The sequence below is a fragment of the Brienomyrus brachyistius genome, chromosome 7, assembly GCF_023856365.1.
Source record: "Brienomyrus brachyistius isolate T26 chromosome 7, BBRACH_0.4, whole genome shotgun sequence".
NCBI classification, from domain to species: domain Eukaryota; kingdom Metazoa; phylum Chordata; class Actinopteri; order Osteoglossiformes; family Mormyridae; genus Brienomyrus; species Brienomyrus brachyistius.
This window is the reverse complement of record NC_064539.1, coordinates 9,061,793-9,088,199: the sequence shown is the minus strand read 5'-3', so window position 1 is coordinate 9,088,199 and position 26,407 is coordinate 9,061,793. Positions and strand designations below refer to the sequence as shown.

Here is a 26,407-nt window from a genome sequence, read left to right as displayed (position 1 = left end):
TAAAGAAGCGAAAAACATTTTATTTATTGGAAAAAATCAAAAGACACAAATCACAGCAGGCGTGTAAAAGGCAGCGCACTCGGTCGCGAGCCTTCAGACAGCTGTCCATCCATCGTGAGCATGGAAGTGGGCTTTTGGCCCTGAAGGAGACTGATCAGATGGCCCGCGCAGAATTCCAGACTCCCGAGTCGGCTGTCATCCGCTTGCACTCTCAGCATACAGCATGTGAAATATTAAAAGGGTTCTGTGTACATGTGGTTTATCTCCAAAGGCTGCCGGGTTAAGGAAGACTGGGGAAGCACAGCAGGCTTGTCATTAAAGCAGGCTCCAGCCGGGACAGCCATAGCCCTACATTCACGGCGCATCCCTGGAATCATGGGCACCATATCCTGAATCATATAACTGCTCATTGCCCCATGGAGAAGCGCATTCAGTAGCTGAGCAGGGGACTCTGGTTATGGTGGTCCATGGTGACAGGGGATGTTACTAGCTGCTCTGTGGGAGACATACATGAAGGATATGTAAAGCCAGGAACTAAATCAAGTAAACTTAGTAAACTAAGCTGGATCATCATAACATTGGCATGGTAACTGCTGTACGCTCACGTCTGCACACAGACACGGACAACCACTTGGGCTCTAAATACTCTAATACTACATTGTGGGTTAACTCATCATATATGGAATAATTATTATACTGCTTGCCAGTTGATTTAACATAAACCAGCAGCCCCTCGCATTATCTGAATGGCCTATAATTCAAACGGAACGTGGGAAGGTAATGAGAGCAGTAACAAAGCCCTCCACTGTCTGGGGATAAGCCCATCCACTTAAACGGAAGTGACATTTTTCCCAGTGTCATATATGCAACCATCTTTCTGCAGGATAACCTCCCTCATCGTACCCTTTCCTCCACTGCAGGGCGTGCAAAACTAAACATACAGGACAATGCCGCGGCGTTCACTGCAGCCTAGTTAGCATTCAGTACAACTGTTCACACAATTTATTGGATATGAAATATCATAAGGACCTATATGACATGCCAGAACAGTCCAGCACGCATTTAAAATTTGGAATCACAATTTGGAATCGCAGAGAAAAATCAAAGAGTAAAAAAAATAATAATAATATATATATATAAAAAAAACAGAATACTGCCACAAATATTTTCTCAAGTGCCTTCATATCTATTACCAAGGTTGCTAGGGGCGGGAAACATGACCTTGGTAGGTGACTCCAATACTGTGACATCAACTCAAAAGGCATGAGAAGGCCCCAGTGCACAACCAGAACTATTAGGGAAAATATCTGAGGGGAAATATATACTGCAGTGACTAAAACATGCACTCACACCCAAACCCATCTGACATGACACTGTAGCTGTGTCACGTGACATAGGGCGGCCAATGAGGCGTCGCCGAGACAAGTTTAAACGGTTACTGAGGGTACTGTCGTGACGACAAATTCCATTGCAGCATATGGGAAACGTACAAATGGAACAATTCGGGGGGGGGAAAAAAAGTATTTGAAACAAGGAACCAAATTCTCACATTACCAGAATGCTTCTTTGACTCTGTACAGTTATATAAACTCTAAGGGGTTTGAAACCAACTCTCTGTCCATCGGATATCCACATTAACAGACTGACACTCCCACTTAGTTTCCTAAAGCTTGGGATTGATTTACAAAACCGACAGACGATAAAATGAACACTTTTGATGCAGAGGTTCACAGGACCCTTGAAACCCGAAGGATGCTGGCACCGGCACATGATAAATGAGCTTCTGACAATTGCTTGGCGCTGAGGATGTCACGGCTGAAATAAGACACTAGAGGTTATTCACTGAAAGGCTGTTAAAGGTGACCAGGTCATCCCGAATCCCTAAAGACCTAAAAGAACGGCAAAGCAGGTGGAAAATCCTCCGTTTTGCAACTAGCAAAACATCACTGTTTTCACAAGCAGGATCTCTAGGTCCCCTTGTCTGACTGGGGGCCAGTACCACATGACCGCAAGGTCTCATCAGAAGGTTCCTGGTGCCTCGATCAGATAGCACCACTACTCTCTCTCCCAGATATTTGGCATTTAGTTACGGAGGTAACAGTACAGTGCTTAGACAACGCCTTCAGGGTACCACGAATGTCCGGTGAGTGAGCATATCCTCACCCCTTCCAGTTAACATTATTTTTCTGAGCAGGCAGCTAAATGGGCACCATAACAGGAGCAGCCCACTCAGTTCACAATGTTCACATGTCTGGTGTACCGTTTCACCATGTATGCCATTGAATGTTCTCAGGAGTGAAACTGTCTCAGTGTGGGCCCCAATGGTGCTCTGAATGTGGAGCTCTGCCAGGTCCTTCCACCACATTACAGAAACTCAGTCCTGATATCTGGTGGTGCATTGTATGGGGGCGTGTCCGAGGGAGGGCTCCGCCCCCTCACGCTGGCCAGACCCAACCTCAAGCGTATTCCATGCGGCCGGGGCCTCCTGCACGCCCAGTTTCTGCACTATGGTATTCCTGCACGGGTTTGACCATGCTCATGTAGTCTTGCATGCCCACCTCTTGGTTGCGGGCCCGCAGAGCAGCAGCATGCAGCTTCTCCAGGAAGTCGGGCATTCCTGCAGGGCAAGGAGAGCAGAGGTCAGGGACATAATGCCAGGAGAAAGAGGACGACAACGGAAGACTGCATCACTCAAAGTGGAACTGACACTCTGCTAGCCAAATACACTGTGACGCAATTTTACGCTACAATCACCAAGGGCCCTGGCTACACGGGCAAATCATGGCAACACTCCCATGGTCAGTGTCAGACATGCGGCGGCACAAGGTGCTCCTCACCACTGGACACCATCCAGCTGACACAGTAGCGCGGGATGGCAGTCTGGGGGTCATCTCTGTAGGTTAGCAGGTAGTCAAAGCCATTCTGTGTTCAGAAGCAGAAAAAGAGCCTATCAAATAACTGGTGTTAAGGTCAGATGAGCAGCCAAGTGTCTGTCAGCTGCCACAAACCAGCCCACCCCCGAGCCGACCACTCACTTCATCAAAGGACCGGTGTGGACGAATAACCATCCGCGACTGATATGACTGCACCCGGACAAAGTCCTTTGTTTCTGGAACCAAGGGGTGTTCCACAGCCCTGCAGAGAGAGAAAGACAGAATTCAGTTGAGGGAGCATGTTGAGACAGTGCCACCTACTGGTAAGGAGGACAGATGACTAAATGCACCTGGAAACCAACACCATGAGGTTCTTCTCCACATCCACGTCGTAGCGACGGACGTAAACATAGTCTCTGGAGTACATGGGATACTGTGGGTGATATAGAAAAAAAAATTAAATAACTATGTATAAAAAGGTCTACAACTTTACAGGCTACCGATTCAACGAAACATTGCCAAATTCTAAACTGGAAACAAGTGACGGCAGGCTAATTTTATTATTTTAAATTTTTAATGGTAAGGTCTCAGAATATCCTAGCATAAATCAATGGGAAGCAATCAATGAGAGTCAAAAATAGCACAATATGAAATGCCATGACAACAAATAAAACAATCACCAATTAGCACTGTAATTATTCATCACAGTAAATGAACCTTACTGGGAAGTGTGTGGCCCAGTGCACAACTTCTGTGCCGGTACTGGCGTCTCTGTCCACCACCTCCAGTTTAATCACCAGGGAATCCCACTTTTTCCTGTACTCTGTGTCCAGCTAAGATCCCAAAACATAAAAAGTCAAACTCAAAAACCGACCAAAACTGGTTAAGAAGGTCCTTCCCCTTAAGATGAATAATTTCTTAAAAAACAGAAACATTCCTTTAATGCCAGTTTTTCCACAATTTACAGTATCAGTGGGAAGACGGTCCATGCTAACGCTGCATGCATGGAGACTTTACCTGGACATTGAAGAACTGCCTGGGGGTGATGTCATTGTAGGTCCCCAACACTACAGAGAAGACAGAGACAGAACAGGGTGAGAAAATGACAGGAAGGCAGTCCATCCAATCAGGACAAGGGGGTCAGCTGACCACAGACCCCAGCAACTCGTGCAAAATGACAGCTATTTATGTAAAAGAACGATCAGAAAACATTGATCTACAAGAGCCGTCCCTGGACACTAATTGGTTTCGCAATTTATAAGAGAACAAAAAAAAAATTAAGCGTATACATTGAACTCAAAGGCTTGTCTCAGGTTATGGCAAAAAAAGCCATTAGTAACAGACCTCTGTATTCATAAAGATGGCCGTTCAAGATGGGCTTGCGCCACACCCAAAAGTTCTTCTTCTCCATGACAATTTCCCAGCCAGAGTCTTCCTGTCCTCGAGTCTTTGCTGGAACGGGGGTCTGGTTCTTCATCTGCTCCATCATTTGGAGCTCTTCGGCTGACCTACAAACACACAAAATTGACAAAGTTCACTTGTTTCTAATTTGCAATTATATGTATCACAGGGTTACAGGCTCACACGGTGTTATTCAATACCGCGATACTATTTGCATAATGCATGTTATTTGCATTTAATGCACAATGTCCAGTTTTATGACCATGTGCTACTTCGGGGGGCTTTAAATTCATTTTACGTTTTACGTCAAGTCCAATCAAGTATTGCATAGTGCTCTGTAGATGAATAAGTGGAATGTATATTATATAAAAAGGTGATGCGGCTGCTGACTCGGCCCTTACTGGGCACCTGCACGGAGCAACCTTTTTAAATCAGCCGCACAATGTCATTGAGCACGCCGATAAAGCACAGATACCATTAGCCAATATTTACCAGAGATAGTAGCTTCACTAACCACACAATGACATCTTTGATAACCTGCTCTAATGGCGATTTATTTGCAATTTCGCTGCATACCTTCGGATTTCTTCGTCTCGAATCTTCTCATCTTCCCACAAGAAGATTCCGGCCAGCGCCGCCACCAGCTTGCCCACCTTGCAGTGCTTGTTCTGGAAGCGGTACCAGAAAGAGCCCACGAGGCTCCAGCGAGTGTGCTCGGCATATAGATTCGAGTACAGTTCGCCGATCTGATAAGCTCGTCGGAGCCTCTGGCCAGTGACAAAACTACACTGGTTGGCGAGTAAGGAAAACATGGTTTTCCGCCTGTTGTCGTGCCCGCTTCCCTTAGCACCTGCCTTATAAAGACACGAAAGTCTACTTCCGAGCCACTCCCCGGCCCCATTTCTGCTTTTCCATAGCTTCTCACTACAGAATCCGCTGAAGGTCTGGATCCGCGCAGTAATCCCGAAAATCGGGCGTCGTCGGAAAAACGGAAACATTTTTGTTTACGAAACAAACCCGCTCCTGACAACGGTGCCAAAAAGTCGTGCACAAGTCAGTGACTGCAATCTGCAATACACAAACAAACAGTTGTACAGTTAGCCAACTATCCGAACACCCCGAGTAATAACATTTCGGCCGAGCAGAAATGCCCCGGAATCGCCGAGATCGCTTTCGAGTCAGCCGATAAACCCTTTCCACGTTACTTTATATAAATGCGCTTCAGAGTGGTGACAGTTTTGCAGTCAAATGACAGTTGTCTGACCTGACAATCAAACTGAACCACGGGAACTTCACGAAGATTGTAAGCAATTCGAAAAAAAGGTGGCGTTTCTGTGCGACGCTTGTTTCTTCAAGTAAAATAAACTGCGTAAAGTCTACTTTTTCGTTTGGTTAAGTTTCCAAACGAATCTTTTCGACGTAATTATCCAAAATACAAAGAGCATCAACAAGTTCACTGTAAATACGATTACATAATACAAACAATTCAAACGATGCTAACAAGGTGTTTCAAAGAGATAAACAATATTGAAGATTTGTACCACCCTCACCAGTGGCTAATGGGCAATACCCTTCAGTACCCTTTGTCAGTTGGCAAGCTACCTATCATATCCTAAATTGTAGCTTGGCTTGTAATCCCGTACTACACCATGCTTTGGACACAGGCTCACTAACCAGTTACGCTGACAGTCGCTAGAACACGGTTGACAAAAGGTCTACTGCCATTGGTTTTCGTCAACAGACGTACAATTCTCATTGGTTGTCGTCACTGTCGTTCTCGGAGTGAACTAATCATATCGTGCTCATGATCGCTAGCACGCTAGAATTCTAGAACTTGAAAACGTCATAAAAAAACGAACGTCGGAAAAGAGCGACGGCACTGGCTCGGCCCCCGGAAAAAGTGACGTGACACCTAGTAGCGTGCCTGTGAAAGAAGCAGTCGTTGTCTTTTTCACACACCATCGTTCTACATGTATAAACAGAGATTCTTCGCAGGTAGATGGCACTAAAAGCAAAGTTTGACGTGGCTTTCTAGAAAAGAAGATAATAAAATATCTTTACGAAGGCTATGTGCTGGTCAGAAAAAAGCTGTGCCTACGTATAATTCAAGCGTTGGACCCTGACTAGGCGGGAGAGTGACGCATGTTGAAACAGCCGTAGTTGCGAAGAGTGTAGTTATTGATCTGTAGGGCATTACTGACCTCCTGCTGAATCGCAATTTTGAACTGTCTAGGCTACTTGTCAAACTCAGCTTCCACCAGCAGATATTGTTATATTGGAGATTACACAGTTTGTAGCCCAAGTTCAAGTTTGTTAAGAGATGGCAGGAAAGTGGTATTATGTTCAGTGATTCATCTAATGCAGGGATCTCAAACTCCAGTCCTGGAGGGCCGGAGCCATGTGTAGCTTGGTTCTTTCCCACTTCCACCATAAATGATTCAGCTCAGGAGCTGTGTTGTAATTAGCACAAGGATTTGAATCAGGTGTGTTTAATGAGGGTAAGCCAAAAACTGCAGGGCTCTGGCCCTCCAGGACCAGAGTTTGAGACCTCTGATCGAAATGGAGGAAGAAGGCATGAGGCTGAGACTTGAGGATTTTAATCAGAAATGTGAATCTGAATTGTTCTTTAGCTGAATTTTCTAACATCCCGTATAGTAATACCTACAGCATTTTTGCACTTGCTTTTGGAATAACTATCATGCACCAAAATTGCATACGTTAATTATTGGCAATGGGGATTTTTGGACAAAGAAAACGTAATTATATTTTTAAAGAAAAAAAATGTATTTGCTCCTTATATCCTGGCCCAGCAAAAAGAAATAAAGATTTAAGACATTATGGACAATTGGAAATGAAATCCATAAGAACAAAGTATTGAAAATACAGGCAAGTAAATGCAAGTAGTATATTTTTGTTTAAAATTGCAATTAAATTTTTTTAATGACATATACCCATCATAGGAGTTTCTAAGATTTTGTTTTAATTTGGAGGTAAATAATTTCCAGCTGTGCGATTAACATATACAGATGACTGACCATTTGATTTATTATTGTATATAACTGGATGGGAGAGAGTTCTTTGGAATCTCCTTTCAATGTTATGTATTAGATCATGAAAACATTGAGTTTTTGGTTAATAACATTGTTTTTATTCATTAGGGTTTTTAGAGTTCAGGTTCTCATCCCAGAGGTGGTTTGTCTTGTAATGGGTGCAGCGACATGCTGTGATCTGCATGCCCTCCTTACCTACCTTAATACAGGTTAGTTATTGCAGGACCATGATCTAAAACTTTTCATCGCGGATGCTTTAAGATGTCTTATGGGACAACATACGTGTCTGAATTTTGTTTCTTTTTTCAAACTTTATTAAATTGTAGTCGATCACCGTTTGCAATAAACCAGACCTCTTTGTATTTCGCGTTGTTAATTCGCACAAGATTGTTGCCTGTAGTTGTGAGCGGAAATGTGGCACAGGGCGCTGGTTTTCTAAGCAGCCGCCTGTCATTCAGCCGGGTGCGCGTCATTTCGGCGGGTCTTTCGCTCCGGAGTGTTCACCTGCAGGATCGGCGCGGCGGCTCATTCCTGAGCTCCGAGTTTTATCAAACCAACGTTTCTAATGCAAAAATTAATTCGAGGTATGTTTAAATGTGTCTTGTTGTTATTAGTCGTTTTTGTTTCGATTTTGTGATATACAGTTGATACAAATATAACTGTATGTTGTATTTCCCTCCTTGTAAGGGAGGGAAATATTGGCGCAGTTTTTGAAACGCAGTTTCCCCGGCATCGTTAACTATAAGGGATGCCAATAGTGTGCCAATTTATAGATAATTTTGACATTTACATGTCCCGGTAGAGTAGAAGTAGCCGTGCATGTTACATTTGGGCATATGATTTCTAGAAATTTAAAATTTAACTTCCTATATATATTATCTGCGGCTGGAATTGTCAAAAATGTCGTGTTGCAGATACTGTAGCATTAGAAGTGATTATACTTATGACTGGAAGCGCTTACGATAAAATCCTTAATCTGCACTCAACGAAATATTTAATATTCACATAATTGTATTTGTATATTAAATTAGCAATCGGAGTAACCGCTACTGTATTTCCTGAAGCCAGCTGGTCATTATATTACTTAAAAATTAAAGCATTCTGTCCAACACTACACAGATAAATTCAGTCTATATACGCGTTTATTTTTCGGACGCAACTCTGTTATATATATAGTAATGCAGGCATTTACTTTACGTGTGGAATCGCTTTGCCTTCAGATCCCCACAGTTCTCAGTGGGTGTGTCGAGTAAGTCATAAACGTGAACACATTGGTGTAGCAGCAGATAGCTTGTGTTTGAGAGATTATGTTTTCAAAGGTGTAATATTTTATTGTTTGTCCGCCTGTTGTAGTAGCCACATACACTTTACACCACTGCAATACTCTGTCAAACAACAGAGGGAAGCAACGTGGCGTTATTCCAGAGGGAGCACGCTTCACCCCCCTTTGTTCCCGGGAGTTCTCTTATCCCGGAATAATAATTACATTTTGCATTTTCAGTTCTGAAAGTCACAATTGTTTAATTTTTTAAAACTACGGTTTTAAAACACTCGATCGTATTTAGTCGTAGCATTCGGTCTAAGTTTATTTGTAGCCACAGGGTTATTTGAGTATTGCAAATATTGAATTCATGTCCTGAAGGTCTATTGTCAAACGACAAAGTAGGGACTCTCCATTTGTGGATGACATGCTGACGTCATCTGATATCAGGGTCTTGTGCGTAAATTGACATGCATTGCACTTCGAATACAGAATGTAACGGGGATTAGCTTGTTATAATTCCACTTTTCCATGCCTTTGCGTACATATGACCGGTGATTAAGCGTCGGTCAGTTTCGTACCGTGATCTTTATATCTGTGATGCCACTGGAGAGCACACCAGCTGTATCTCCTGAGACTGAACAGAACTGGGATGTACTTGTGAGTTCCGTTTTTCTCTCAGGACTCGGAAATTCCGAGTTGAGTGACATCACGTCCGACAATCTCCAGTTCGAGTTACCACCTCTCGGAACAAACATGGCTGCCTCCATGAACACGCTGCTGTGTGTTGCTTTATATTTTAGCAGTTTTGGAGTAAGATTATTTTTTTCCGAGAGACAAACAAACAAGAAATATGAACTAGTCAAACCACATTAAAAGCTTTATAAAATATTTTAGTACATCCATAGCCATATTCTTCTTTCGATAGGCAAACAAACCAGAAACACTAACAAGTCTGGTAAAAATCTGATATTGCATGCTAGGATATTGTTTACGGTCATGATATGGTATTCTCTAAATCGAACACGTGCAATTACATTTATTATTAGTACATTTAACAAACATTTTTAAAGATTTATAAAATAGAATTACTGCTGAGTGTGTAAGCCGCCATGTTGAAATTACGCCACCGCGGCAACGTTCTATATCTACGTCATAAAAGAGGCGTGTTTCCGACAGGAAGTGACGTATTTCCCGACGTTTTCATCCGAGTTGGAGAGAAGTAGTTGAACTGACAGTCGCTGCAAAGTCTCAGAGCTACACGCGTCTCCATTAGTAAGAGGTACATGATGGGGGACCCTTTTCCATTTTCGTCCTGCTACACCCGTTAGATATATAGCAATATATATATTTTTTTCATAAAAGCAAGTAAGATGTTTTTAAGTAGTATTACTGAATATGCATTTTTTTGTCTTCTAAAGTTCGTATTTTCACATTGGTTAACCTACGCTAGCAAGCTAACCTCACTACGGAGGTTAGCAAAAATGGGTTAATCTGTTCCCGTTAAACTAGCGTTGCAGAGTGAATGCTTTTTAAAGACAAAAGCAAACAGCAAAACTGTAATGACATGTTTATGAGTGCATGTATGTGTATATTCACGTGCATGGATTATAAGGCGCAATGCTGGATAAGGCTGTCTCTGTGTGCTGTGCCCTGATAAACCAATGCCCAACTATAGTTTAAGCACTATAACTATATATTAAACATTTGCAAGTACGGTTTCTAACGTTTCACATGATGTCTGGAAGCATTTGTATAAACTCATTGTATACCGAGCCTGTATTCTGCTTGCCGCTTAACTTTATTGATCATATTTAAAATGAAACATGATGTCCAATGACATTTTTGCGGTGTTCTTGACTCTTTTCCTTTCTTAAACACCTAAATCACTGGTGTGTTTTGGTAATGAAAATTGCTTATTACTGATTACATAAAACCACATTTTTTGTAGAGAAAAAAACCACTGAATATGAAATAAGTTTGTTGACTAAATGTGTTTACATCTGCGATACACTCAAAATGGCGAATGGGGGCGCGTCAGTGCAAAACCGCGTCGATTATTATTATTTTTTTTGTAGTCGACGTCGTCGATTACGTCGACTAATCGTTGGAGCCCTAGATGGAGTCTCTCTCTCTGTCGCACACACCCCCGCCCCCATTTAAATACCTTGCTTTAAGCAGCTGTCTTCCGCCAGCCGTACGCCCCTGTCTCCTGCCGGCCCGGAGGGCTTCCTTCTACCCGGTCTAGGGTTATTTAAGGAGTCTGGCCGCGTCTGCCCCCCCCCCGGTATAAAGACTGTCTCTTCGTCGTGTGGGGAGCGCCTTTATTGGTGAAAGGAAGTGTTAAGCGATAGTACCAATGTTGAGATTACACGTGACTTTTTTTGTCTTACAGAAATAAGAGGAAGTTACTGATCGAGACTGTCCCGCTGAAGTGAGGACAGATCGACAGAGAGAAGCGGTGGGTTTCATCCACATTGGTTTCATTTACCTCTTCTGGTGAGTGCCATTGCTTTTATCGATGAGTATTGCTCTTAAATCGACAGTCTCGTTAAGAGATGCTGTTACCCATCATTTATCCGACAGTTATCTATTCGCTATCTGGCCGGGAGCAACGAGAGATGTTTCATGAGCCGCCACGGCTTGTTTATTTTGTAAACGTAGCTGAATTTGGTTCGTTGATTCAGAGTGTTAGAAATTAATATGCCCGGTTGTATGCCCTGCGTGGCAGCTCCGGTGCACAGATTGAATGGGAAGCGGTGACACCCAGCACGTGTTAGCAGGCGGCCATGTGGGTCCTTGTTCCTGAGGCGCCGACCGGGGGGGAAGCCTTTCTGGTCTGTGATCGGGGGATTGTTAAACCGGCATCCGCATTCAAAGCCTCCAGTTACGCTTGTCTGCGCCGTTTCTAAAACGGAAAGATTCCGGAGACAGATAGCATGTATTAATGAGACCCAGAAACTTGTATTGTTATGCACACTCCCCAAACCAGATAAGTATATAAATGAGCGATTAGCTAGATGGGCGGCCAGATACAGGTCAGCGAGGAGATTTGTGCGTCGGCGATGGTATTAATTATAATTTCAGACTGTCTTTGTGAACAAACATGGCCTCCTTCCTTCCGTGAGCCCATTCAGTTTTTGACGGGAGTTCCCGTAAGCGGTTCCTCTGTGAGTTTGCCACCATCCCCCATCTCCACCGCCCTTATCCGACATGTCAAACTTACGCTCGGTAACTTTAGCGGTATAAACGTCGTGGAGCGGGTTCGGTTTGTTTGTTTGTTTTGGGGGGGGGGGGCAATATAAGCCTAGAATGAGCAAATCCGGTTTCTGGCTCGGATCTCCGCCCAGTTGCGCGGCGGCGCAAAGAAATCTCATCAAAACTGAGAATGTATGAACTTGACCCAGTGCGTCTAATAGTAAATGTTTCTGTGTTATTAATGAAACGGGGTCTAGACATACCGCCAGCAGTCTTTACAAGAAGCTCGGGTTTGGCGGATCGTGGGAGGTAAACTCTCTACTACTTTAGTGATTGTTGAATCATATGCATCATCCTGGATTTTTAATTCTTATTTGGATGGCAAAAAATATGGTTGTTAAAGGTGAACTGTGCGTTTTATTGTCAATGGTCTGTTCATCTGTTTTGTAGCTTTTGAAAGCACATTAAGACTGCTTAGCTGTGTATAAATATTCAGATTAAATAGTTTATCCCTGCAGAGGTGGCATGGTATTTTTCGTACTTAAGCCATAGTGATCGATTGAATGTTTACCTGTTTTTGCTATGGCAGATAATTCAATAAAGATGATTTTAAAACACTTAATTTTTATAACTATATTTAGAATTGCAAATTTGTCATGATCTGGTGTGCACATTATATCACAAAGAGGAGGTTTTTAATCCACTCACTTGTACTAAATTTTAATAGAAATCCCATGTTGTCTTTTGGGATGGAATTTAATGTATGTGTTATTTTTTTCTCATAAAACATACATGTTTGCCTCCTTTTCAGGATGCTCTTCCATCTGCTGACTGGCTCCCTTTCACAATGGAAGTCTGTCCCAACTGCTTAACCCCCCAAAGTCAAACAAACTGTGATATTTTGGGCATTCCCAGAGGATAGCAATAGCCCCCCCCCCCCCCCCCCCCGGACTCTCCATCACTCCCCCATCCTCACAGCACGTTAAAAACGGTGCCAAGCATATCTGTTTACATTTGACCTCCTCTTGTAACAAAAGAGAAGGTTTAAATATTTTTGTTTACACTGTATTGAAATCCACACTGTAATACCTCATTTTTTCCTACATTGTTTCGTAAATACTATTTTTGTACAGATATTTATTGCTTGAACCATCTCACCGCAGGATTGTAACAGTCTAGCAAGTTAAGCACTAAGCTGTGAGCAATGGCGTCCGTCACTCCGGTTTTGGTTACCGTGGCTACCACTGTGATGGCGTCGGGCACTGCCCCACTCTCGAACTACCTCTGGCTTCTCATCCTGGGCTTCGTCATTGCCTTCATCCTGGCCTTCTCTGTTGGTGCCAATGACGTTGCCAACTCCTTCGGCACGGCTGTGGGCTCCGGCGTGGTCACTCTCAGGCAGGCCTGCATCCTGGCCACCATTTTCGAGACGCTGGGCTCCGTGCTTCTTGGTGCCAGTGTAAGCGAGACCATACGGAAAGGCATCATCGATGTGAACGTCTACAACGGATCGGAGAAGTTTTTGATGGCGGGCTCCGTCAGCGCCATGTTCGGTGAGCCTCGTGCCGAGAGATGGATGAGTTGGCGCCATGGAGGGTCAGGTGTGAAAAGTGACGGCTAATCAGAGCGTCTCTGCTTCCGCCTCAGGTTCTGCTGTGTGGCAGCTGCTGGCTTCATTTTTGAAACTGCCCATTTCTGGAACGCACTGCATTGTGGGAGCCACCATTGGATTTTCCCTGGTGGCAAAGGGCAAGGACGGAGTCCGTTGGAACCAGCTGATCAAGATCGGTGAGTGAGCAGCCGAAAGAAGCCTCAATCCAGTCGTTGTGGCACTTATAATCCGTGACGCGCGTTAGATCTGTGGGTCTGTTCTTCATTCATTCCATTGTTGTTTATCGGTTATCCAATTATGGCTGGCACAGCTTATCCGTAAGGCAAAGTACGTTGTGTGTGAGATTCTCATCCGTTGCAGGTAATCTGAGCAGATTAGAAAGAATTTGTGCGGCTTCCCTGGACCGAAACTGATTAATTTTAGAAAAAAACAAAACAAGGTTTGACTCAAGTGTCCTAACATTAAAACATTAAGGGCTTAAGTCATGAAATCCAAGTGCTTTCACTCAGTAGGAATTTTCTTGGTTTTGAGTTTCAGTGTTTATGCAATTGATACGATATAGGAAATGTAGTTTTTCATAGATATGCATACGACTAGTATTTTGCATTTGAAATACGGTAATTGGAATGGGTCAGAGTGGTTCTGCCGTTGGGCTGTGTTCAGCCAAAACTGAGGTCTCCTTTCCCCCTGCAGTGGGTTCCTGGTTCCTCTCTCCAGTTTTGTCTGGCCTCATGTCTGCTCTGGTCTTCGTCCTCATCCGTAAGCTCATCCTGCGCAAGGTAAGAACGGTGATGGCGTTACAGAATGAATTTATGTACCTGTATGTGTTTTAAACGCTCAGTTTTTCTTGGAGGGTGTCAGCTCAGTGTTTCTCACCCCGGTCCCTGGGGACACCCAGACTGAGCACTTTTTTGCTTTCTACCAAATTCCCCAAGGACCTGTTTGAAAAATGCTATTTTAGCACATGGGTGTTTCTCCCTCACCACTTTATCTTTGTAAGTTCTGCCTTCACATGCATGATACCGGCGAGGCCTGTGTGGGTGGAGAGCTGGGGGGGGGGAGCGAGGGGGGTTGGGGGGTTTGGCTGGGGGTAGGCAGGGAGGGGACTGAGCCCCTGCTGGATCACCCCAGGCTGCAGTGGGAATGTAACGGTTAAGCTTATTTGATTTCTATGTGTGTCCCACAGGAAGACCCTGTTCCCAGTGGTCTGAGGGCCTTGCCCATCTTCTACGCTGTGACCATTGGAATCAACCTCTTCTCCATCTTGTTCTCCGCAAGTACGTATCACCTGCCTGGGGTTTGGGTTTGGGTGCATTATGTGTCTGCAGTTAGTCGCGAAGTTCTGACTGGTAGGTGTGAGATGCACAGTGTGTATAGGTGAGCCTGATGCCTGTGAATATTTTATATATATATTTTTTTATTTTTCCTCAAGTTTTTCTGTCATTAGTCATGTTTTTTTTTTTTTTTTGCCCCCGCAGAAGACGTAGCCTCCAGTAAGCTAATCTGGTGGGCCGCGTTGCTGGTCTCGCTGGGATGCGCTGTCCTCACAGCCCTAGTCGTCTGGTTCGTCGTCTGTCCACGTCTCAAGAAGAAGATTGAACGTGAGGCACCATCCCGCCACCCCCAGTAATTCCTTCCCCGGATAAACAGCCAGAGTTACTCATCCTCTGCCTCCTCCACACACCCATAGGTGAAGTCCAGTCCAGCCCCTCTGAGAGCCCGTTGATGGAGGTGAAGGTCTCTGAGGGACCACCCCTGAAGACGGCTCCAGAGCAAATCCGGGCACTCGTGTCTGCCCCCCCGACCGTCGCCCCGACTGTCCCCACGGCAGCCCTGTCTAAGGACTTCAGGGTGACCTTTGATGTCGGCGAAGAGGATGGCGAGGAGCGAGAAGGGGGCACCGCTGTGCCCACTGACGGTGAGCCTGATGAGATCTCATTCCTTGGCCCTGCGATGTCTGTCACACGGTTTGCCTCCACCAGCCATGACCGTAGGTGCACTTGCCGCAAAGGGCCCCCAGCACCTAGACTAATGAGTCCCTGTGGGCTGATGGAAAGGGGCTGCTTGTCTTTTCTGGGCTCATTTTGGCTGCAGTTTTGTTCTTGGCTCCAGGCACCACGTTGTTTTGTGTGTCTGAATGAAAGTGGTGGTTTAGTGCATCAGATGGACCTTATAGGAACTTGATAGTTCTGTAGTTTTTGTTTCAGTTAGGTAATCGGTTTAGATGTTATTAGTCACACACAACAGTTCCTGAGGCTGGCTGCTTGGCTTCTGAAGTGACCAGCAGCACTTTGGCGCCATCACATTCTGATTAGCTGGATATTAATGATGTCATTCCCCTCCGCAGGCCAGAACCAGGCCCGCATTCAGTTCAGCAACAGCCCGGCTCGCATTCCCAGCGTCGGCTACAGCCAGTACCATACGGTGCACAAGGACTCGGGCCTCTACAAGGATCTGCTGCACAAGCTGCACCTGGCGAAGGTGCGCGACTGCATGGGGGAGCCGGGGGAGCGGCCCATGCGGCGCAATAACAGCTACACGGTGTACACCATGGCCATCTGGGGCCTGCATGCCGACTTCCGGCCCGGAGAGGCCGACGGCGCGGCCAGCCAGGAGAGGAAGCGCGTGCGGATGGACAGCTACACCAGCTACTGCAACGCGGTGGCCGAGAGCGCCCCCCCCGAGATCGCCTCCGTGAGCGCCGGCGTGAGCGAGGAGGCCGTGCAGGTGGGGGACGGCAGCCCCGACGATGGGGCCAGTGGCGGCAGCCAGGGCTCCCTGGAGCGCGGCGGTACGGACGGCGACAAGCCAGCGGTGTCGCTGCTCTTCCAGTTCCTGCAGATCCTCACCGCCTGCTTTGGCTCCTTCGCGCATGGTGGCAATGATGTCAGGTGGGGCTCGTCAGTGCAGGGGGGGGGTGACGACCGCACCCAGCGTTTTCGGGTACGAACCTGTGTGACTCTCTCTTGCAGTAATGCCATCGGCCCACTGGTGGCGCTGTGGCTAGTGTACCAGGACAACTCGGTGGAATCCACCTCCCCCACTCCCATCTGGCTACTGCTGTACGGGGGGGTTGGCATCTGCATAGGTCTCTGGGTGTGGGGCCGCAGGGTCGTCCAGACCATGGGCAAAGACCTCACCCCTATCACCCCCTCCAGGTAACCAAATCCCCAAATGCGCCTTGGAGGAATGTGGGCGGAGTCAGTCACCCATCCTCCCCCAGTATTGTAACCCGCTGATTTTGTCCTCTCTCCCGCAGCGGGTTCAGCATCGAGTTGGCCTCCGCCCTCACCGTAGTGGTCGCTTCCAACGTCGGCCTGCCCATCAGCACCACCCACTGCAAGGTAACAGGCTCTGGCCACCTGGTCCGGCTCGCGGCCTTTATTAGCGTCGTGTCGCTAACCGCCCGTCCCCCCCCCCCTCCCCCAGGTGGGCTCTGTGGTGGCCGTTGGCTGGCTGCGATCCCGCAAGGCCGTGGACTGGCGCCTCTTCCGCAACATCTTCATGGCCTGGTTTGTGACTGTCCCCATCTCGGGCCTCATCAGCGCCGCCATCATGGCCCTCTTCTGCTACGTTATCCTGTGAGCAGGCAGGGTGGAAGCACAGCCCGGCCCGGCCGCCTTCGACATCCTGCATTCCTGGCTGTGGTGCAACATCCGTGTGGCTCGGGCAATTTCTGGCCCAGTCCTGCTGGGTCATTGGTGTCTCATGTAAATAGTAAAAACAATGTTTTTTTTTTTATCATTTATATAATTTTTTACATGTTTTAATGCAGTATTATTAAATATCTTACTCTTTGAACCTGCTAACGGCTACGGCGTGTGGTATTTTCAGGTGCTGGTGAGTTTTGTACCTCTGTAAATGGCGTTCTGATGTACCTGTTTTGTGTGAACTGTAGCATTAGACCGCGGGTTGTCCGCTGTACCCCATTATGGCGTCCTGTCACTAGCGAGACCTTTTGACCGTCATTTTACTTTTACCCACCATATAGTCTGGTAGATCAAGCTGTAAGATCATGGGGTTTGGTTCATTTTAGAGCCACCATTTATGACTTGATTTATTAAAATGTGTTCATACTGTGAAAATACAAATCTGACTTCTCAGTCTTATTACACCACAAACCAGAGATCTGGTCGCTCCAGGTTTAGCACTGTTGAATTTCAATTTTGAGAAAGTGTCAATTTAGCTCTTTGCTCAAAGCTGGCTGTCAAATTATTATCTGATTCAAACTATAGTGTTTTGGAAGGTGTGTAAAGAATTACTTGTTACCTCATGCAGATGAACTATGGTGCTCTTTGAAATAAGTAGGATTTATCCTTTATTTTACCCATTTGTGGTATCAATTATGGGATGGTAATCGATTTACTGTGAAATTCAATAGAAGGGCAGGTTATGAAGGATTTTACAATAGTGCCTAATTTCCAATTAAGGGCTTGTAATGTCATAGCAAGGTTCAAATATATTGTTAGTGGGGTGCTGGATTTGGATGGAGCCAACGATTGTATGTGTTGTCAGTATTGCTGCCCAGTAACGTAAGCGGTTGTGGACATGGGCAGATCGACATCCTTTTAATTTGCAATGCTAGACCTGCGGGGGTCTTTCTGGAACAGTAACGCGCTCCATGGGGACAGATCAGAGTACGCCAGCGTTTAGTTATCAGTTTAATGAAACGGTGGCCTTCGTTAAAAGGTAGACAGACCTTAACCACAACAGAGTCGTTTCAAAGGTAACAAGATCCAAGGAAAGATACAAACTATCCCAAAGCGTAGCAATCCCTCTAGCAAATGTATTTTTATAAGTCTAAAAGCTCAGATTGATTACGGCGGCATTTCATAAACTACTGCTTTGTTTAAAGTTCTGCCCCAAACAAAATGGGATTAAATTCTTTTTGGTGTCTGTCCAGACTCGTCTGTGGGTGGCTGGTGGCTGGTGCTTAGTTAGGTTTTTGGCTTTTGTGTGTGACCCCCGCCTCCTCCACCCCCACCCTGTTTGCTGGTGCCCAGAACGAGGCCGTGACAACGGGGGCGGTTGCGCTGTGGGGCCAAGCTGCTGAATGACCACTGAGAGGCATCCAGGCTGTGGGGGGGGGGGGCAGCTGGGCTTTGTGTGGGGGGAGAGGTGCTTTCAGGTTGGGGGGGGGGCAGGCAGCTGAGTCCCATTTACTGTGCTGCTAAAGAGCTTTTGTGAGATCTTTTTCCCCCATCCGCACCCCCCATTCTACTGTGTACAAACAGTCTTTTGTAATTAATATGGGGGGGGGGGTTTCTGAAAATGGAATGAAAAGATGAATAAACTTTTCATAATTCCACTCACTTGTGGTGTTAGTCATTAGTTCAAGGCGGGAACACAGAAGTGTTGTTTAGTTTAGAAGTGAAGTATCTGAAACTGATTAACATTAATCATGACCGTATGGAGCGTATCTCTCTATGTTAGTGTTGTTTTTTTCCTTTCGGATTTGCGCCGGTCCCCTTATCCTCAGCAGGTAGCGCTTTGGCTCATTTATAGGTGGCATCCCCCTTCACCAACACACGGACTTCTGCGTCACCATGCTCCACCTGCTGCATCACTCTGTGTAATCTGTTACAGATAGAGAGCATGTTATTGGCAATTTGCATGATGGGGCGGGACCAATAAGTAACCAATAAGAGTAAAATGGGTGCAGGTGACTGACGAATATGTCTGACGAGTGTCAGGTGCCCGATAGGAAGGTGAAACGCGATGAAGGTCTGGCATGTGACAAACCTCGCAGACGGTAGCGATTACAGAAGTTTAGACCCTCTGCGACACTTTCGGGCCAGTTTTACTTTCACCACTGAGTAAGCACTAGGCAGTGTGGTCTGCAGGGGGAGGTTCGGGATTACGGTGAACGATTGCAGCAGTTGTGATGAATGATTAGAGCCATTAGTCGGTAAATGAAGCTGCAAAATTACAGGCAGCCAGAAAATCTACGAAGTGACCATCTGCTGTGTGCTGGACGTGCACAATTTAAACAGGCTATTTTTATACGTCGTTCTCTTTCACAATGCTGGCGTGAGAAACCGAATCGTGTTCAATGTTATTTTGTAGTTCGTTTTTGAGCATCTGCGTATTGTTGGTAGAATTTGTTCATGCCAACAGCAGTGAGAAATGCCTGTTCGGTGTAGATGTCATGGAAGGTTAAGGAGACCAACCTAATGGTTCGGTGTATTCGTAATCGTTCTCCACACTATCCTGGTTCTCTGGAGATGGAAAAGAGGACACTGGATATATTGTACCATAGCAGGGAGTCAAAATGTCATTTCCTCTCATAAACCCTGTCCTACAGGAAATTACACGATTCCTTTGACTTTTGACACCCAGCACCCCTGATGGGAGGGGGAGGGACAGTTACTCAAGGGGCTGCAGATAACCAGTACTGTCTGGACACCACTAGCCTTCATATCACATCAGGTAATGCACCAATAAACCAACAAAATCCATCCATTTTCCAAACCGCTTATCCTATTGGGTCGCGGGGGGTCCGGAGCCTATCCCGGAAGCAATGGGCACGAGGCAGGGAACAACCCAGGATGGGGGGGGCCAGCCCATCGCAGGGCACACTCACACCCCATTCACTCATGCATGCACTCCTATGGGCAATTTAGCAACTCCAATTAGCCTCAGCATGTTTTTGGACTGTGGGGGGAAACCGGAGTACCCGGAGGAAACCCCATGACGACATGGGGAGAACATGCAAACTCCACACACATGTAACCCAGGCGGAGACTCGAACCCGGGTCCCAAAGGTGTGAGACAACAGTGCTAACCACTGCACCACCATGCCGCCCCCACCAACAAAATCTTATTTTTAAAATATTATTATGTCATTTATCCAATATTTTGGATGATTAAAGATGTATTAACATACCAGTCCCCTCCCTCAATCTTTTAAAAAGTTATTATAAACTAAATGGCTTATCGCTTTGTTAAGCTCTTCCCCTTGGTAAATAATGTCCAATTGCTACTGGCTCACTGGCCGACAGGTCTGGGCATGATGGTGAGCATCTGGTCCCATTTCCCCACCCTGGACAGTTCTGGAACTTTCCTAACTGCACGGACACTCACTGTACTTCAACTTCAGAGTAATTGAACATGGGATTGACCGTGTACCAGCCCCCGGGCCCCTTGTGAAGTTGCAGAAATAAAGTAACACTTACGTCTCTTTTGTCTTGCAGCTGTGCGGGGTGGGTGGGTGGGTGGTGGTGGGGAGAGATAAAAAACATGAACTGAGAACTTAATGCCTCATTGTCACAAGGGCTCATGCAACTTGGCTCTGAAGTATCATCAAACTAGCAGCTGGCAGTGGTATGTATGTCAAACTAACTGGGTACAGTACCAAGGTTTATTCCCCAAAACAACCTGTCACTTAGGAGGCCTAGTAACACGTCAGGAGTGTGACCTCATTGCACGCAGTCACTCCTGGGTGAGGCTAACTTACCCCTACAGGAACCTAGAGCAGTGAAGCTCAGGAAGCGGGACAGAGTCGCCTACTCATCTCCCAACATGGGGAGACGCTCTAACAGGTCATACTGTCTGATGGCACATGTGTGACCCAAAGCCATGCCAGTCAAATGTGGCTCGGGGTTAGCCTGGCATAAGTGCCAGTTGAAGCCGCTGGTGCAGGCAGACCTGGCCCCTAGGGAACATCCGCCATCACATGACCATGCTGGGCACATTTCATGCCATTCGTCCTCCAATGATGTCAGTCCAGAGATTGTACCCACCCCTCCGGACCCACTGGCAGAGGTGGAGATTTCAGGTCCTGAAAGTACAAATCCAGTCCAAGATTTTGTTTCAACCAACCAGTTGAGTTACTCTTTATTCTCAAATGGTTGGTTGAAACAAAATCCTGGACTGGATTTGTACTTTCTGGACCTGAAATCTCCACCTCTGCCCACTGGTGCATGTGCCGGCACTGAGGTTGGGACGAGACCCGGCCGCAGCACCTGCCAACGGTTTTAACAGAGATCATCTCACGTCGTTTAGCTCCTGTTGACGTCCCTTAGTCTGCAGCCAAGTAAAGCTACACACCTTTGAAAACTTGGTGGGGGAAAAGGACAAATGCAGTACTGTCTTCTTAAACTAGGCGAGCAAGGTCAGAAATAGCACAAATCGTTACCCAATATTATTGCCGCATATTCTACAGTTTGCTGTTCAGCTGTTTATGCAATGGGCCATGCACTGAAGTCGCCAATGTAACTGGGTCAAAACAGGTTTACCAGCAGTGCATTTTAACCATCAGCTTATACGAGCGCGAGCACCCCGGCCATATCTCCTGTGCAGTGATACGACTGGTGTGTAGAATTTGATAGAAGAAAACAGTTCCTACAATAAAGTGCTCACTACAAAGTCTGTGGATTATCGTCAATAACCGGGTCAACATTTCCGTTTATAGACATTGCAGCTTTATTCTTCAATTGGATTTTGTTGGTGCTTTAATCACCACAGAAAGAATGTCATTCGCTCACACAATATTTCAGAGAAGACCAACATTTCTATGACTGATATCTCCAAAATTAGGCAACTCCCAGGAGAACAACCTAGATGAATAGACAACACTAAAGCCAAACCCCCCCCCCCCCCCCCCCCCAAAAAAAAAAAACATCTGTTTTCTGTTTTGGGGTAAGCTGCTCCTTTAAGGTCCATGCCACCTTTGTGTTAGGTTAGCACTAACATATGCTACCAAACAGCCAATGTTGTAATATATATATATATATATATAAAAGTATGCCAGGCTGATTAGTCAGCAGAAGCTCAAAGAGACAAACTTACCGTCACGATCTTTATTCTCGGTGGATTCTAGAGGGGAGAGAGGATATAGTCAAGGATTTCAGAACGTTTGATTCATTTCATTAACAAGAGGCCAATTAGATGAGCATTAAACTATTCAAACATCCTGACCTTTTGCTTAACTGATTTTATTAGTTATTTTTAGAGAAATGGGGCTTTGAAACGTCTGGAGGTTGTGGATTAATACAGGCAATAGCCAATGCAAACAAGCCAGTGACTCATCACACAATGATCCCGTGAGGCTTCAATGCCCCTTTCCAGCTGCTGATTAATATTCCCTTATTAGTAGTCATTTCATATCCAAATAATACTGGTTATTGTGTCTAAAGGTCCTTACTGTTACACAGAAGCTCTGTGTCACCTTGAATATTGGGGTCAACTACATAAAGAGATAATGACAGAGAATGATCAGATTCTACAATTAGATATATTTGCTGCTGTTTCTGTGCCCTCTCACTAGGTGGCGACACTGGGCAACTAAAGTCTCATTAGTGCAAAGGAAAAACAACATCAAGGACCGACGTTCTTGCAGACTATCTAGCTACATGTCCTGGTTTCTAGGGTCAGGGTCTGTGTTGGGCTGTGTCTTTTTAAACCCTTACCATCTGATTCAGCAGATTCCTTAGAGCTGGTGGTGGTGGGGGTGGTGGGGGTGGGGGTGGTGACATCTGCAAATACAGCAGCAGAGAGTTACGCCAGGTGTTTGGAAGGAGTAAGTATCTCTTAAGAAAAACATTCACCTACATCGTGCTTCGCAAAGTCTACTTACTCATGGTTGCTGTCACCTGCTCGGCCCTCTCTCCTGCAAGGAATGAGACATTAGAGCAGCATTTTACAATAATTTCATAAAAAATGATGGACAGCTTCAGATAGTTACAAACGGAAGGTGGCAAGAGGGAAAACGTTACATATATGCAAACTCTAAAAACACACAACGACAAAGGAGACAATGGTTTGAGTAAGTTCTCCTGCATTTCTTCACAACCTCCACCTTCTTGCACTCATTTTTTCTCTTATGTTGTGAGACCTACCCTTAACTGTGGTTTGTTCTTCCACCCCTGCCTCCAAGTCTGACCTTCCTGAAAATTAAGCAGTTAGATTAAACAATGGGGCGTCCACCATCAGCCCCACAGTCAGTGAAACCCGGGGCAGCCTCTGCTCCTTGTTAAAATGCCCCCCCCCCCCCCCCCCACCCAATACTTGCTCCTCTGAGTGTTACCTTACACCAGGCTGTCATACATTACTCTTCAATATGTTTTTGCATGGATTTTGTTTTCCTAACATCTGAGCATCACGACCCCATTTCGCTGGAAGTTTCCCTTCATCTGCAGGCCCGCGAGGTGTGAGCGGTGGTGGGGTGTGTGCGTCCTCTCAGCTCGTGACCTGTCTGATTTGTCACCCATCTGTCACAACGCCAGCGATGACTAACGGCATTATTAGCGGGCGTGGAGCCGCTGAACAGAGAGGCACACAAAAAGGCTCTCATCAGCCCCTGGGCGGCGTGAAAGCCGGCAGTGTGCCGCCCCGGGACCACGTGTCACCAAGAACATCCCGGCCACAGCCAAAAGTCAGAGACCGCAGCAGAAAGGCCGGCTGACCACAATCCCTCTGTGTAAGTAGCGAGAGACAAACACCCCGGTCTGAGCAGACGGGCCCAGGAAGACGTCCTATGGCATATATATATATATATATATATATATATATATATATATATATATATATATATATATATATACACACATACATATGTGTGAGTGTGGACTCTCCATTCATTTCTATGACAGAAACTTCAGTCCCAACATGACGACCTTAACCCCTACCCAGTCCTAACCTTAACCATAAGTAACCAAACAAAGCACAAGACTTTTGGCATTTTTAGTTCTTTGATTGCATTCACGTGACTTTTTGGGGATCTGAAAAATGGTCCCCACAACGTAAAAAAAAAAAAGTTTTTTATGACATTGTTGGATACATTTGGTCCAATGTAATATAAACATAATCCACATACACACACAAACACACATTTTGGATGATCAAGTACAAATTTCCCCATTAATTCGTATAATTTATTTTGCCGTTTTTTCCTCAAAGTAGACCACGCAGAGAAAAAAAGCTGAGATAGTTAAATATTTGGCACCCTCTTGTGGCCGTCATACGCAAAGACCTAATTTGTGGGACCGGGATAGGATTGACTGGAAGACAAAACGTAAGTGGCAGTATCAGGCTCGTCATACGGCCGACATCATTTCAAACATGAAATACGTCAGGAAAAGGCCTGAATCTAGATGTATTACTTACAAGTCTGAGGTCTAATGTAGACCAACAGCCTTTTTATGACATTTTATACAGTTACATATGTCTCCTTATTACTCAGTGGTTACATTTGTTTGCATATCAAAAATATAGAAGATGCTCATTGGCTGATCTCAAGAATTTTTCCTTCAACAATATTTGGAGGGGATGAATCTCTACTAAATACACGGTTTCCCTAGTTCACATCAAATGGCTCCAGCCCATTTTCTGGGAGGGAGGTGCACCAAACCTACACTGGCCTTAAGACTACTCAGTAAAAGCATTTGAGTCAGGCCTGGAAGGAGGTGCCGGGGGCACGAGAAGGTGGGCATTACTACATCCATCCATCCATCCATCCATCCATCCATCCATCCATCCATCCATCTATCTGTCTGTCTGTCTGTCTGTCTGTATATCTATCTATCCATCCATCCATCCATCTATCTATCTATCTTTCTATCCACACACACACACACTTACCATCGTCTTCAGGTGTGTCATGGTCCGTCACATCTGAGAACAGCGGGGAGGAATTTTGTTAAGACCACAGAATCAATGAGGGGCTTGTACAGATAAAAGTGGATAGTAGAAGGCATGAGGGTGGGGTGGGGGGACAGGATAGTTAAGAGGGCGCTAAGTGGACAAGATAAGAGAGGTTAGGACTGGTTATGCATACAGTTTTTGAGCTGCTGTTGTTTAACATGGGGGTTTAATCTGAACATACCTCGTTTTTGCACCTCAGAATAATTTCCGGCTGGAAATGCAGGTAAAAAAAAATAATCAGAAGAGACAAGTGCAGGCATGTCAGGTTGCTGGTGCAGTTCACCGTGACTCACACAGAGGTTTCTTTTAATAGGTTAGAAATTACCTCACAAGACGAGCATACGGTGAATGAAGGGTTTTTAACCGTCTAACGGTCTCGGACTTAATAGCTAAGCCTAGACTTCATATGAATCCAACAAACCGATGAACGATTTCTAACTATGGATATTCTTTCATACATAAGCCTGTTATTGTACAAAACAGACCTTTACAAGGGTGCCGCTGAAGCATGGAATATGGTAAGATTTTCATCATATAGCCTACATTAAACCCGAGTACATCATGATTTATAACTACTTGAACATGTCCAGCAATAATAATTAGTCATTTTGTACACTTTTTTGGAGAATATGACATCACATATTCCAATACGCCTAATAGCGAAGTTGTCAATGCCTTAAGTATAAGTTCTCCCGCGTTAATTCTCGGCCTCCGTGGTCCTCTTTTACACTCGTTTTCTTTGTCTCTAATAATAATAATAATAATAATAATAATAATAATAATAATAATAATAATAACAATGAAGCGAGACCTACTCTTTCCTGTGGTCTCATCCTCCCCCTGCGAACTGTATAACGTACCTGAAAATGAAGGGGTTACATTAAACAATGGGAAGGGCACCATCAGTCCCGCAGCCAGCCAAACCCGGGGTGGCCATCCGCTCCCTTAAAAGCTCCCATTCATCCTTTCTTTCATCTTAGGTGGGATGGCGTTACAAAAACCTGCTCCTTTGAGTGTTACAGTACCTTACATCAGGCTGTCCCCGTAATTTATTGCTCAGTGTGTTTTTATATGTCACAATAATAGCGAGCTGATTCTAAGACGGCTCACGTGCAGCCATGCATTTGAAAATGTGCCTGAAAACATACGACAAAAATAATTTTCTTCAACTTTAAATGTTAACCAAATAATTATTGATCACAGAATCACTAACTGAGGCGTTTTGTAATAAATAATAATAATAATAATAATAATAATAATAATAATAATAATAATAGTGACACTATCCTGATCCTAATTTTTTATGCATGGTATGAAATGTGGATAATGAATCCTTTTTGTTTGTTTTAGCCTATAAGTTATCTATTAC

General features: G+C 45.2%; 2 protein-coding genes across 8 annotated transcripts; one reads left to right on the top strand and one right to left on the bottom strand.

Annotated features, from left to right (window-relative positions):
• On the bottom strand, nucleotides 1-6,100 carry stard7 (StAR-related lipid transfer (START) domain containing 7). 3 transcript variants are annotated; one of them, XM_049020630.1, is made up of 9 exons: nucleotides 5,949-6,100; nucleotides 4,851-5,342; nucleotides 4,218-4,381; nucleotides 3,891-3,940; nucleotides 3,596-3,706; nucleotides 3,224-3,306; nucleotides 3,036-3,135; nucleotides 2,838-2,922; nucleotides 1-2,617 (listed from the first exon to the last, which is right to left on the bottom strand). In XM_049020630.1, exons 2-9 carry the CDS (start codon nucleotides 5,270-5,272, stop codon nucleotides 2,457-2,459), a joined length of 1,176 nt encoding a protein of 391 aa, XP_048876587.1. In that variant the 5' UTR covers nucleotides 5,273-5,342; nucleotides 5,949-6,100; the 3' UTR covers nucleotides 1-2,456. The 3 variants fall into 3 exon arrangements, with proteins under 3 accessions (XP_048876587.1, XP_048876586.1, XP_048876588.1); XM_049020629.1 differs by having other exon boundaries at nucleotides 5,825-5,961; XM_049020631.1 differs by lacking the exon at nucleotides 5,949-6,100 and having other exon boundaries at nucleotides 1-495; nucleotides 2,559-2,617; nucleotides 4,851-5,938.
• A 147-nt stretch (nucleotides 6,101-6,247) lies between these two features.
• On the top strand, nucleotides 6,248-17,204 carry slc20a1b (solute carrier family 20 member 1b). 5 transcript variants are annotated; one of them, XM_049020625.1, is made up of 12 exons: nucleotides 6,248-6,269; nucleotides 10,981-11,084; nucleotides 12,947-13,336; nucleotides 13,431-13,571; nucleotides 14,089-14,174; nucleotides 14,582-14,672; nucleotides 14,874-14,996; nucleotides 15,086-15,313; nucleotides 15,743-16,286; nucleotides 16,368-16,553; nucleotides 16,655-16,739; nucleotides 16,825-17,204. In XM_049020625.1, the coding sequence occupies exons 3-12, from the start codon at nucleotides 12,988-12,990 to the stop codon at nucleotides 16,978-16,980; spliced, it is 1,989 nt and encodes a 662-aa protein (XP_048876582.1). In that variant the 5' UTR covers nucleotides 6,248-6,269; nucleotides 10,981-11,084; nucleotides 12,947-12,987; the 3' UTR covers nucleotides 16,981-17,204. The 5 variants fall into 5 exon arrangements, with proteins under 5 accessions (XP_048876582.1, XP_048876581.1, XP_048876579.1 ...); XM_049020624.1 differs by lacking the exon at nucleotides 6,248-6,269 and adding an exon at nucleotides 7,787-7,908; XM_049020622.1 differs by lacking the exon at nucleotides 6,248-6,269 and adding an exon at nucleotides 9,748-9,867.
• The last annotated feature ends 9,203 nt before the right edge of the window (nucleotides 17,205-26,407 follow it).

Bases quoted from the DNA above. Each gene is read 5' to 3' on its own strand.
- slc20a1b (XM_049020625.1), top strand. From the start codon at position 12,988: ATGGCGTCCGTCACTCCGGTTTTGGTTACCGTGGCTACCACTGTGATG. The intron at 14,175-14,581 runs GTAAGAACGGTG...TGTGTCCCACAG, and splicing joins GTAAGCTCATCCTGCGCAAG to GAAGACCCTGTTCCCAGTGG. The intron at 16,554-16,654 runs GTAACCAAATCC...TCTCTCCCGCAG, and splicing joins ACCCCTATCACCCCCTCCAG to CGGGTTCAGCATCGAGTTGG.
- stard7 (XM_049020630.1), bottom strand. From the start codon at position 5,272: ATGTTTCCGTTTTTCCGACGACGCCCGATTTTCGGGATTACTGCGCGG. The intron at 3,307-3,595 runs GTAAGGTTCATT...TATCACCCACAG, and splicing joins ACTGGGCCACACACTTCCCA to TATCCCATGTACTCCAGAGA. The intron at 2,923-3,035 runs GTGAGTGGTCGG...TTCTGAACACAG, and splicing joins CACACCGGTCCTTTGATGAA to AATGGCTTTGACTACCTGCT.